At 42.8% G+C, this 12,467-nt stretch overlaps 2 protein-coding genes across 2 annotated transcripts in view; both read left to right on the top strand.

Annotated features, from left to right (window-relative positions):
• Positions 1 to 12,467, top strand: part of LOC307053752 (vomeronasal type-2 receptor 1-like) — a gene marked incomplete at both ends in the record, with an annotated part of 253,032 nt that overhangs the window by 114,376 nt on the left and 126,189 nt on the right.
• On the top strand, positions 11,472 to 12,254 carry LOC307053160 (proline-rich protein 23C-like; the record flags this gene model as incomplete). The annotated part of the gene is made up of 1 exon (XM_079704468.1): positions 11,472 to 12,254. One exon carries the CDS (start codon positions 11,472 to 11,474, stop codon positions 12,252 to 12,254), a length of 783 nt encoding a protein of 260 aa, XP_079560594.1.

Raw genomic sequence — 12,467 nt, 5'->3', positions numbered from 1 at the left:
TTTTTAATTGAAGTATAGTTGATTTACATTGTTGTGTTACTTTCTGGTGTACAGCAAAGTTATATATTTTTTCCATATTCTTTTACATGGTTATGGTTTATTACAGGATATTGAATATAGTTCCCTGTGCTATACAGTAGGACCTTGTTGTTTATCTGTTTTACACTGAATACATAATAGTTTTATATCTGCTAATCCCAAACTCCTAATTTATCTCTCCCCCACCCTCTTTCCCCTTTGGTAAACATAAGGTTGTTTTCTATGTCTGTGAGTCTATTTCTGTTTTGTAAATAACTTCATTTGTATCATATTTTAGATTCCACATATAAGTGATATCATATGATATTTATCTTTCTTTGACTTACTTCACTTAGTATGATAATCTCTAGGTCCATCCATGTTGCTACAAATGGCATCATCTCATTCTCATTTATGGCTGAGTAGTATTCCATTGTATAGGTATGCCACATCTTTTTAGCCATTCATCTGTAGATAGACATTTAGGTTGCTTCCATGTCTTGGAAGCATTTATTTATTTATTTATTTATTTATTTATTTAATTTTTGGCTGTGTTGGGATTTGTTGCTGCACGTGGGCTTTCTCTAGTTGCAGCGAGCGGGGGCTACTCTTCGTTGCAGTGCGCAGGCTTCTCATTACGGTGGCTTCTCTTGTTGCAGAGCACGGGCTCTAGGCACACGGGCCTCAGTAATTGTGGCATGTGGGCTCAGTAGCTGTGGCTCGTGGGCTCTAGGCTAGCGGGCTTCAGTAGTTGTGGCACACGGGCTTAGTTGCTTGGTGGCATGTGGGGTCTTCCCAGCCCAGGGCTCAAACCTGTGTCCCCTGCACTGGCAGGCAGATTCTTAACCACTGCGCCACCAAGGAAGTCGCCAGTTGGCTATTTTAAATAGTGCTACTATGAACATTGGGGTGCATGTATCTTTTCAAATTAGAGTTTTCTCGGGATATTTGCCCAGGAGTGGGACTGCGGGACCATATAGCAACTCTTTTTAGTTTCTTAAGGAATCTCCATACTGTTCTCCATAATGGCTGCACCAATTTACATTCCCTTCAACACTGTAGGAGAGTTCCCTTTTCTCCACACCCTCTCCAGCACTTATTATATGTGGACTTTTTAATGATGCTCATGCTGACCAGTGTGACGTGATACCTCATTGTAGTTTTGATTTGCATTTGTCTAGTAATTAGTGATGTTGAGCATATTTTCATGTGCTTCTTGGCCTTCTGTATGTCTTCTTTGGAGAAATGTCTATTTAGGTCTTCTGCCCTTTTTTTTTTTTTTTTTGCGGTATGCGGGCCTCTCACTGTTGTGGCCTCTCCCGTTGCGCAGCACAGGCTCCGGATGCGCAGGCTCAGCAGCCATGGCTCACGGGCCCAGCCGCTCCGTGGCATGTGGGATCTTCCCGGACCGGGGCACGAACCCGTGTCCCCTGTATCGGCAGGCGGACTCTAAACCACTGCGCCACCAGGGAAGCCCTAAAGTCTTTAATGCATTGAGATGACTTTTGTGTGTGGTGTGAGATAGTGGTCTAGTTTCTTTTTTTTTTTTCTTAGCATGTGGCTGTCCAGTTTTCCCAACGCCATTTTTTAATCTAAATTTATTTATTTATTTATTTTTGGCTGCGTTGGGTCTTCGTTGCAGTGCATGGGCTTCTCATTGCAGTGGCTTCTCTTGTTGCGGAGCACAGGCTCTAGGCACACGGGCTTTGGTAGTTGTGGCACAGGGGCTCAGTAGTTGTGGCTCGCGGGCTCTAGGGCACAGGCTCAGTAGTTGTGGCGCACGGGCTTAGTTGCTCCGTGGCATGTGGGATCTTGCCAGACCAGGAATCGAACCCGTGTCCCCCTGCATTGGCAGACGGATTTTTAACCACTGCACCACCAGGGAAGTTCCCCCGTCACCATTTATTGAAGAGACTGTCCTTTTCCATTGTACACTCTTTGCTTCCTTGCCATGAATTCATTATCCGTATATGTATGGATTTACTCCCAGGTTCTCAGTTATGTTCCATTGACCTATGTATCTGCTTTTCTGCAAATATAATGCTGTTTTGATTATTGTAGCTTTATAATATAGTTTTAAATCAGAGAGTGTGATACCTCCAACTCTGTTCTTTTTATCAGGATTGCTTTGGCTGTTCAGGGTCTCTTATGGTTTCATGTAAATCTAAGACTTTTGTATTCTATTTTTGCGAAAAATATCCTTGTGACTTCGATAGAGATTGCATTGAATCTGAAGATTGCTTTAGGTAATAGAGACATTTGAACGATGTTATTTCTTCCAATCCATGAGCACAGAACACTTTTCCACTTATTTGTCTCCTCAGGCAAGGGAAACACAGGCAAAAGTAAACAAATAGGATTACATCAAACTAAGAAGTTTCTGCACAGTAAAGGAAACCAGCAACAAAATGAAAAGGGAACCTACCTAATGGAAGAAGATGCTTGCAAATCATATATCCAGTAAGGGGTTAACATCCAAAATATAGAAAGAACTCACAACAACAACAACAAAAATAAAACAACCCCAAAATGGGTATAGGACATTTTCCAAAGAAGACATAGATGGCCAATAGACACATGAAAAGATGTTCAACATCACAAATTATTAGAGAAATGCAAATCAAAACCACAAAAATCTATTCCTCTTAAAGTCTATGTCTCATGTAAGTATTGCTCCCCAGCTTTCTTTTTATTTCCATTTGCATGGAGTATCTTTTTCCATCCCCTCACTTTCAGTCTATGTGTGTCTTTAGATCTGAAGTGAGTCTCTTGTAGGCAGCATATATATGGGTCTTGTTTTTGTATCCATTCAGCCACTCTTCTTTTTTTTCAAAACAAACAACTTTTTATTGAAGTATAGTTGATTTACAATGTTGTATTAGTTTCAGGTGTACAGCAAAGCGATCTATATATGTATATATTCTTTTTCAGATTCTTTTCCATTATAAGTTATTATATACAAAATATTGAATAGAGTTCCCTGTGCCATACAGTAGGTCCTCATTTATCTATCGCCCTATGTCTTTTGATTGGAGCATTTAGTCCATTTACTTTGAATAATTATTGATGTGTATGTTCTTATTGCCATTTTATTAATTGTTTTGACGTTGTTTTGTAGTGCTTTTTTCTTCCTTTCTTCTTCTTTCATTCTTTTGTCTTGTGATTTGATGACTATCTTTAATGTCATGTTCAAATTCTTGCCTCTTTTTTCTGTGTGCATCTATTATAGATTTTTCTGTTTGTGTCTATCATGAAGTTTATATACAGTGATATATTGTTATATGTGATTGTTTTAAGTTGCTGATCTCAAATCTCAAATGCATTTAACAACCCTACAATTGTACTCTCCTCCCCTTATGATTACTGTTTTTGACATCATATTTTACATCTAATTATTTTGTGTATCCCCAAACTGCTTACTGTAGATACAGATGATATTACTACTTTTGGCTTTTAACCTTCCTACTAGCTTTGTACATGGTTGATTTTCTATCTTTACTGTGTATTTTTTTTAATCTGTCTCCTAAGGCAAAGGAAACAAAAGCCAAAATAAACAAATGGGACCTAATTAAACCTAAAAGTTTTCACACAGCAAAGGAAACCATCAACAAAATGAAAAGACAACCTACTGACTGGGGGAAAATATTTGGGAATGAGATGACCAATAAGAGGTTAATATCCAAAATATATAAACAGCTCATACAACTCAATAGGAAAAAGCAAGCTACCTGATTGAAAAATGGGCAGAAGGAACAGGATAGAAAGCCCAGAGATAAACCCACGCACATATGGTCACCTTATCATTGATAAAGGAGGCAGGAATGTACAGTGGAGAAAGGACAGCCTCTTCAATAAGTGGTGCTGGGAAAACTGGACAGGTCCATGTAAAAGTATGACATTAGATCACTCCCTAACACCATACACAAAAATAAGCTCAAAATGGATTAAAGACCTAAATGTAACACCAGAAACTATCAAACTCTTAGAGGAAAACATAGGCAGAACACTCTATGACATAAATCACAACAAGATCCTTTTGGACCCACCTCCTAGAGAAATGGAAATAAAAACAAAGGTAAACAAATGGGACCTAATGAAACTTCAAAGCTTTTGCACAGCAAAGGAAACCATAAACAAGACCAAAGACAACCCTCGGAATGGGACAAAATATTTCCAAATGAAGCAACTGACAAAGGATTAATCTCCAAAATTTATAAGCAGCTCATGCAGCTCAGTAGCAAACAAACAAACAACCCAACCCAAAAATGGGCAGAAGACCTAAATAGACATTTCTCCAAAGAAGAGATACAGACTCGCAACAAACACACGAAAGAATGCTCAACATCATTAATCATTAGAGAAATGCAAGTCAAAACTACAATGAGATATCATCTCACACCAGTCAGAATGGCCATCATCTAAAAGTCTAGAAACAATAAATGCTGGAGAGGGTGTGGAGAAAAGGGAACACTCTTGCACTGCTGGTGGGAATGTGAATTGGTACAGCCACTATGGAGAACAGTATGGAGGTTCCTTAAAAAACTACAAATAGAACTACCATATGACCCAGCAATCCCACTACTGGGCATATACCCTGAGAAAACCATAATTCAAAAAGAGTCATGTACCAAAATGTTCATTGCAGCTCTATTCACAATAGCCCAGAGCTGGAAACAACCTAAGTGTCCATCATTGGATGAATGGATAAAGAAGATGTGGCACATATATACAATGGAATATTACTCAGCCATAAAAAGAAACGAAATTGAGCTATTTGTAATGAGGTGGATGGACCTAGAGTCTGTCATACAGAGTGAAGTCAGTCAGAAAGAGAAAGACAAATACCATATGCTAACACATAGATATGGAATTTAAGGGAAAAAATTGTCATGAAGAACCTAGGGGTAAGACAGGAATAAAGACACAGACCTACTAGAGAACGGACTTGAGGATATGGGGAGGGGCAAGCGTAAGCTCTGACAAAGCGAGAGAGAGGCATGGACATATATACACTACCAAATGTAAAACAGATAGCTACTGGGAAGCGGCCGCATAGCACAGGGAGATCAGCTCAGTGCTTTGTGACCACCTAGAAGGGTGGGATAGGGAGGGTGGGAGGGAGGGAGACACAAGAGGGAAGAGATATGGGAACATATGTATATGTATAACTGATTCACTTTGTTATAAGGCAGAAACTAACACACCATTGTAAAGCGATTATACTCCAATAAAGATGTAAAAAAAAAGTTTATACAACTCTCCTCAATACTCTGTAATAACGTATATGGGAACAGAATCTAAAAAACAGTGGATATATGTATAACTGATTCATTTTGCTGTACACCTGAAACTAACACAACATTGTAAATCAACTACACTCCAATAAAAATCAATTAACAAAAATGGGCAGAAGAGGTGAACAGACATTTTTCCAAAGAAGACATACCAGTCGGGCAACAGGCACATGAAAAGATGCTCAGCATCACTAACCGTCAGAGAAATACAAATCAAACCACCATGAGATACCACCTCACACCTGTAAGAACACCTAACATCAAAACGACCACAAATAACAAATGTTGGCTAGGTTGTGAAATAAAGGGGACCCCCGTACACTGTTGGTGGGAATGTGAATTGGTGCAGCCACTGTGGAAAACAGTGTGGAGGTTCCTCAAAAAACTAAATAGAATTACCATATGATACAGCAATTCCACTCCTGGGTATACATCCAAAGAAAACAAAAACACTACTTTGAAAAGATACATGCAGCTGAATGTTCATGGCAGCATTATTTATGACAGCCAAAATATGGAAACAACCTAAGTGTCCATCAACAGATGAACAGCTAAAGAAGCTGTGATGTGATACATATATGCATGTGTGTGTCTGTGTGTATGTATATACTCAGCCATAAAAAAAAAGAGTGAAATTTTGTCATTTACAACAACATGGATAGACTTGTAGGGTATTATGCATAGTGAAATAAGTCAGACAGAGAAAGACAAATACTGTTATGTTATCACTTAAACATGGAATCCAGAAAATAAAACAAACTAGTGAATATAACAAAAAAGAAACAGATTCACAGATATAGAGAACAAACTCGTGGTTACAAGTGGGGAGAGGCAAGATGGGGTAAGAGATGAAGAGGTATAAACTACTATGTTTAAAGTAATTAAGCTACAAGGATATATTGTACAACACAGGGAATACAGCCAATATTTATGTTTTGGCCGTACCCCGCAGCACACGGGGATCTTAGTTCCCTGAACAGGGACTGAACCCGGGCCCCCTGCAGTGGAAGCATGGAGCCTTAACCACTGGACCGCCAGGCAAGGGTCCATAGCCAATATTTTATAATAACTATAAATGGAGTATAATCTTTAGGAATTGTTCATCATTATCTTGTACACCTGAAACGTAACACTGTAACTCCATTATACCTCAATTTTTAAAAAACTAAAAAAGAACCCGACAACGACATATCACTTCATACCTGTTAGAATGGCTTTTATCAAAAGGCAAGAAATTAAAAGTGTTGGCGAGTACGTGGAGAAAAGTGAGCCCTCCTGCGGTGTCGGTGGGAATGTAAACTGGCACAGCCACTATGGAGAACGGTATGAAGATTCCTTAGAAATGCAGGAATAGAACTACCATATGATCCAGCTATCCCACTTCTGAGTATTTATCCAAAGTATATGAAGACACTAACTTGAAAACACTTATGCACCCCCATGTTCATTGCAGCATTATTTACAATAGTCAAGGTATAGCAACAACCGCAGTGCCCATCAACCAATAAATGAATAAAGAAGATGTGAAACACAATATATACAATACAGATACAGCCATAGAAAAAAAATAAAACCTGGCCATTTGCCACAGCATGGATGGACACTGAGAGTATTATGCTAAGTGAAAGAAGTCAGCTAGAGAAAGCCAAATACCATATGATTTCACATAGATAGGGAATTTTTTAAAAAAACATACAAAGTAAATGAACAAACCACACCAAACAAAAACAAACATGTAGATACAGAGAACAGAGTAGTGGCTACCAGAGGGGAAAGGGTGAAATGGATAAAGAGGATCAACTCTGTGGTGACTATACAAACTAAATCTTTGTTGGTGAGCATGCTGTAGTGTGTACAGAAGTAGAAATATAATGTTGTCCATATGAAACTTATATAATGTTATAAACAAATGTTACCTCAATAGAAAATAATTTTTTAAAAAGATATACATATAGCAATGATTAAAATGACTATTCGTGGAATTTAAGTTCCAGTTATGGAGGGAAGTGAAGAACTGATAGTTTAAGTTTCACTGAAAAGATGAATTTTTCCAGAAGGGCATAAGCATTGATGGAGTTTGGATATGTAAAGGGCTAAGCTAGAAAGTTAGGAGGTAGCCACTACTCTGAGAATAAATCTTTTAAATTGTGATTACAGAGGGGGTCCCAATTTGGAGTAATTGTTACTGAGCCACGTTCATTTGCCTCACACACAGAAAGCCCAACTCTGAGATAGAGAGGTTTGCAGCAGAGAAAGGGTTTATTCACAAGGCAGTCAAGCAAGGAGAAAGGAGAACAAATCTCAAATCCATCTCCCCAAAGGCCAGGGGCTAGGGATATTTACTGGATAAAGAATTAGGGTGGCCTGAGGTGCAGGGAGTGTGGGGAAAGGTGACTGGAAATGAGAAAAAGATTGGGTCGGGACTTCCCTGGTGGCACAGTGGTTAAGAATCCGCCTACCAAAAAAAAAAAAAAAGAATCCGCCTACCAATGCAGGGGACATGGGTTCGAGCCCTGGTCTGGGAAGATCTCACATGCCTCGGAGCAACTAAGCCCTTGAGCCACAAGTACTGAGCCTGCACTCTAGAGCCTGCGTGCCACAACTACTGAGCCCGTGTGCCACAACTGCTGAAGCCCACGCTCCTAGTGTCCGTGTTCCACAACAAGAGAAGCCACCACAATGAGAGGCCTGCACACTGCAACGAAGAGAAGCCCCCGCTCACTGCAAATAGAGAAAGCCCGCATGCAGCAACGAAGACCCAACGCAGCCAAAAATAAATAAGTTAAATAAATAAATACATTTTTAAAAAAAGATGTATCGTTATTCTCGGCAGGTGCAACTAAGCTACGTGCTTCTTCAGAGGATGCATGTTCAGAAAACGGCGACATTAGCATATTCTTAGGGTGGAGGTTTTGGCCCTCTGACATCAAATGGCCACCGATCAGACACTCTCGCATGCCCGAGGGGAGAGGCGGTTGTCCCAACCAGTCTTAACCAGCTGAAGTTCAAACTGGACAACTGACTCCAAGTTCCAAAAAAACAACTCGGGCAAACATCTTAAGACTCTTACATCAGACGTACTTATCTGTAGGGGTCGTGAAGAGGCCTTGTAGCTTACTCTTTAGGCTACATCATGCTTGGGGGATATGCAAGTTTTTGTAAAAACAGTTAAAGTGAGCTTGACCAGCGAAGGCAGTTTACAGTTTACTATTTACTAATTAAGTTATAGTCTAATGGATGTAACTGATGACTACCATATAAGTTTCATAATGACAAGGTAAAGAGTATGAGTCAGTGAGGTAGGAGGGAGGACAAAATTACTGAAGAGGAAGAGAACTGAGAAGCCAAGATGTGGGGGGAGGAGGGATCCATGACAATATTAAACTCACCACAAACTACAGCAGATGTGCAATGAGTGAGAATTACAGTGAATCAAGTGCGAAAGTCTTCAAAGACTGTGATAGAGACATTTGCTACACATACATTTGATAAGTGACTGGTAGTAGTATGACTGAACCCCAATGTCTTTAAACAATATTTTGTTTATTTACAGAATGTGGTAATACTATGAAGGCCATAGAGAGAGGGATGAGATAGAGAGTAAGTGAAGAAACCATTCCAAACAAAATGGTCAGAAATGCCCTTTTCAAGAAAGTGCCCTCAGAGTTGGTCTTTGAAGAACGAACCAGCACTGCAAAAAGTTGGAGGAAAAGTTGAAACCTAATTTTTTTAAGTAAAAAAAAAACCAAGAAGATGGGAATATTTCAAAGAATTAAATATAATATTGGCTAATAAGCATGTGAAAAAAATGATCCACCTTGACTGGCAATCAGAAATGCAAAATGAAAACACAATGATATAGCATTTTACTACACCAGGTTGGAAAACAGTTAAGAGTCTATCAATAAGAAATGTTTACAAGGATGTCATGAAATGGAAACATACTCCGCTCACAGGAGTTTAAACTGTGAAAAATATTTTGGGGAAAAAAAAGAGGAAGGCGTTACCTATTAACATTTTTTAAATCTTTTTTTATAATTTTAAAATTTATTTATTTGTTTATTTATTTATCTATTTATTTATTTTTGGCTGTGCCTGGTCTTCGGTGCTGCATGCTGGCTTTTCTCTAGTTGAGGCCAGCAGGGGCTACTCTTGGTTGCAGTGTGCGGGCTTCTCATTGCAGTGGCTTCTCTTGTTGCAGAGCACAGGCTCTAGGCACAAGGGCTTCAGTAGTTGTGGCGCACGGGTTTTGCTGCTCTGCAGCATGTGGGGTCTTCCCAGATCAGGGATCAAACCCATGTCCCCTGCATTGGCAGGCAGATTCTTAACCACTGCGTCACCAGGGAAGTCCCTACCTATTAACTTGAAAAGACACACACAGGACCAATTATAGTAATTCACTCTTAGGTGTATGCAATAAATGTATGAGTTAAGAGTTCATGATTTAAAACCAGAGAAGTCTGCATTGGATGCCTATATGTAACACAAACTTGGTACATATTTAATTTTTGAAACCTCACTTGACCACTCTGAGCTTCAGGTGTTGTGAAAAGTAAAAAAGATCATTTTTTTTTTCAGAGAGGGCAGGAAGACACTTTTGCAGGTCATAGATAACTTTTATGGTTTTGATTGTGGTGATAGTTTCACGAGTGTATTCTTATCTACAAACTCAAGTTGTTTACATTAAATGTGTACAGCTTTTAGTACATACCTTAACTACTGCGCCACCAGGGTCCTGGTGGCGCAGTAGTTAAGAATCCGCATGCCGGGTTCGAGCCCTGGTCCGGGAAGATCCCACATGCCGTGGAGCAACTAAGCCCATGTGCCGCAACTACTGAGCCTGCACTCTAGAGCCCAAGAGCCACGACTACTGAGCCTGCGTCCCACAACTACAGAAGCCCGTGTGCCTAGAGCCCGTGCTCCGCAACAAACAGAAGCCACCGCAACGAGAAGCCTGTGCACCGCAGCGAAGACTAGCCCCCGCTCGCTGCAACTAGAGAAAGCCCGCATGCAGCAACAAAGACCCAACGCAGCCAAAAGTACATAAAAATAAAAAAATTTTTCAGAACAAAGATCAGGGCTTCCCAGGTGGCACAGTGGTTGAGGGTCCGCCTGCTGACGCAGGGGACACGGGTTCGTGTCCCGGTCCGGGAAGATCCCGCATGCCGCGGAGGGGCTGGGCCCGTGAGCCATGGCCGCTGAGCCAGCGCGTCTGGAGCCTGTGCTCCGCAACGGGAGAGGCCACAACAGTGAGAGGCCCGCGTACCGCAAAATAAATAAATTAATTAATTAAATTTAATTTAATTTAGTAAATGAAGATCATTTTTTAAACCTCAGTAGAATGGTTGACATATAATAAATACTGAATACAACAATTTAATTATACTAAGATTGCTTTAATTTTATAACAGCTTTTATCTTCAGGAAGGAACTGCCACAAATATTTGACCATTAAGACAGAGCTTTACCTAAACATATATGAGTATTTTCCATTTACTCCTGAAATGAAAGCACAAGCATTAAAGGAATTTCATGGAACGTTTAGATAGGTCCGTTTTATGTTGCCAGGGGGGTGGTCTATTTGAGTGGTTCTTTTCTCTAGAATGCCTGAAATCAAAGGAAAATATTAACCTTAAAGGTGACTAATATTTAAAGTTCCATTTTCGGTGTATCTTTTTTTCTCTAAAAATTAAGTACACGAGTATTCTGGCCCCTGGAGGACTTTAACAGTAGCTTTGTACCAACCACAGCCCCGGCTATTGGGCAGCACAGATACCGCGAGGTCTACGGGGCGGAGCCTTGGAGGGGGCGGGGCTTCGCGTGACATTTTGCGACTAGGATTTCACTGGCTTCACCCGCAACATCTTTCGCTGTCTGTTGCGTAGACGAATCGGCGTGACGAGCTGAAGATTCGAAGGCGCCAGGCCCAGCCCCGCGCCAGACGCCGTTCCCCTAGAAACCTGAACTGCAGGACCAACTGCAGGAGGCGGCCCCGGAGCTCCGAGGACTCGTCCCGTATCGCGCCGTCCTGCCGTCCCCGCATCGCGCCGCCCCGCCCCGGCTTGCCTCAGCCGTCGTCGAAACCCGTCACAGCGTGCAGGATCGAGCGCCTCCTCGCCCTCTGCCAGGCCCCGGGGGCGCCGTCCGTCGGTCGAGGTCATGGGCACACGGCCCCGCAGGCCCAGTGCCTACCCTGCGGACTGGTGGGGACCGCAGACCGAAGGACCCGGCCCCGCCAAGCGCCGCCGGACGGAGGAGCCCGAGGACCCCGAGTCCGAGTCCGAGGCGGCGCCCAGCCTGGACAACCTGACGGGACCTCCGGCCGCGGACGCGCTCACTTCCGTAGTGGTCCTGCCCGCCGGCTGGGCCCTGCACCTGCCCCTAGATGGCGTCGACGTGCTGCTGGAGCCCAAGCCCACGTCCGTGCTGCAAGTGTCTCTCGGAGATCACATCCTCATGCTGGTCCCCGAGGCCCTCCTGGGCTGGGGCGTGGAAGGCCCGTGGGGACAGGGCCTGCAACGGGCCGCTTTCCTGAGCGCTCCAGGGGAGTACATGGCCCGGGAGCCGGGATTCTTCTGCGCAGCTGTCCCAGAGAGCGCCCGCCAAGAAGAGGCCAACCAGGAGGAAGCAGACGCCGAGCTCCTGCCGCCTGGGATGGAGGCTGAAGCCGGCTCCGTCGCTGAGCTCCGCAGCCCCACCGCAAGGGTGTCGGGACCCAGCGCGCAGGGCTTTGTCCCAGAGCCCCGTCCTCGGGCGCCCAATCCTAGTCCAGAGAAACGCTCTCCTCACCACGACGACAACCTGCACTTGCGCCTTCGGGAGCTCTCCCTCGACTCACCACTCCAACCTCTACCTCCCTCTCCGAGTCCGGGTCCTCACGAGCGCCCCCAACGCTCTTACCGTCCTAAGCGCGAGGCCCAGAGATGTCTGTTCCCGGAATGAACTGCACCCCGGTGTACACACACACACACGCACACACACACACACACACACACAAATTCTGGCTACCATCCTGGAGGCCCAATGGATTTCCCGGCGTCTTTTACACTGAATGTCCTACAACCTGGAAATTAAGCATCTCGTGGGCCAACAACTCCTTTTTCCCTCCAGACTGGCTATAGTAGCAGGAGAAGACGTCAGGAAAAGAAAGCAGAC

This window comes from Hyperoodon ampullatus, assembly GCF_949752795.1.
Source record: "Hyperoodon ampullatus genome assembly, chromosome: 5".
NCBI lineage: Eukaryota > Metazoa > Chordata > Mammalia > Artiodactyla > Ziphiidae > Hyperoodon > Hyperoodon ampullatus.
The sequence above is the reverse complement of the archived record's forward strand: the minus strand, read 5'-3'. Positions and strand labels throughout refer to the sequence as shown.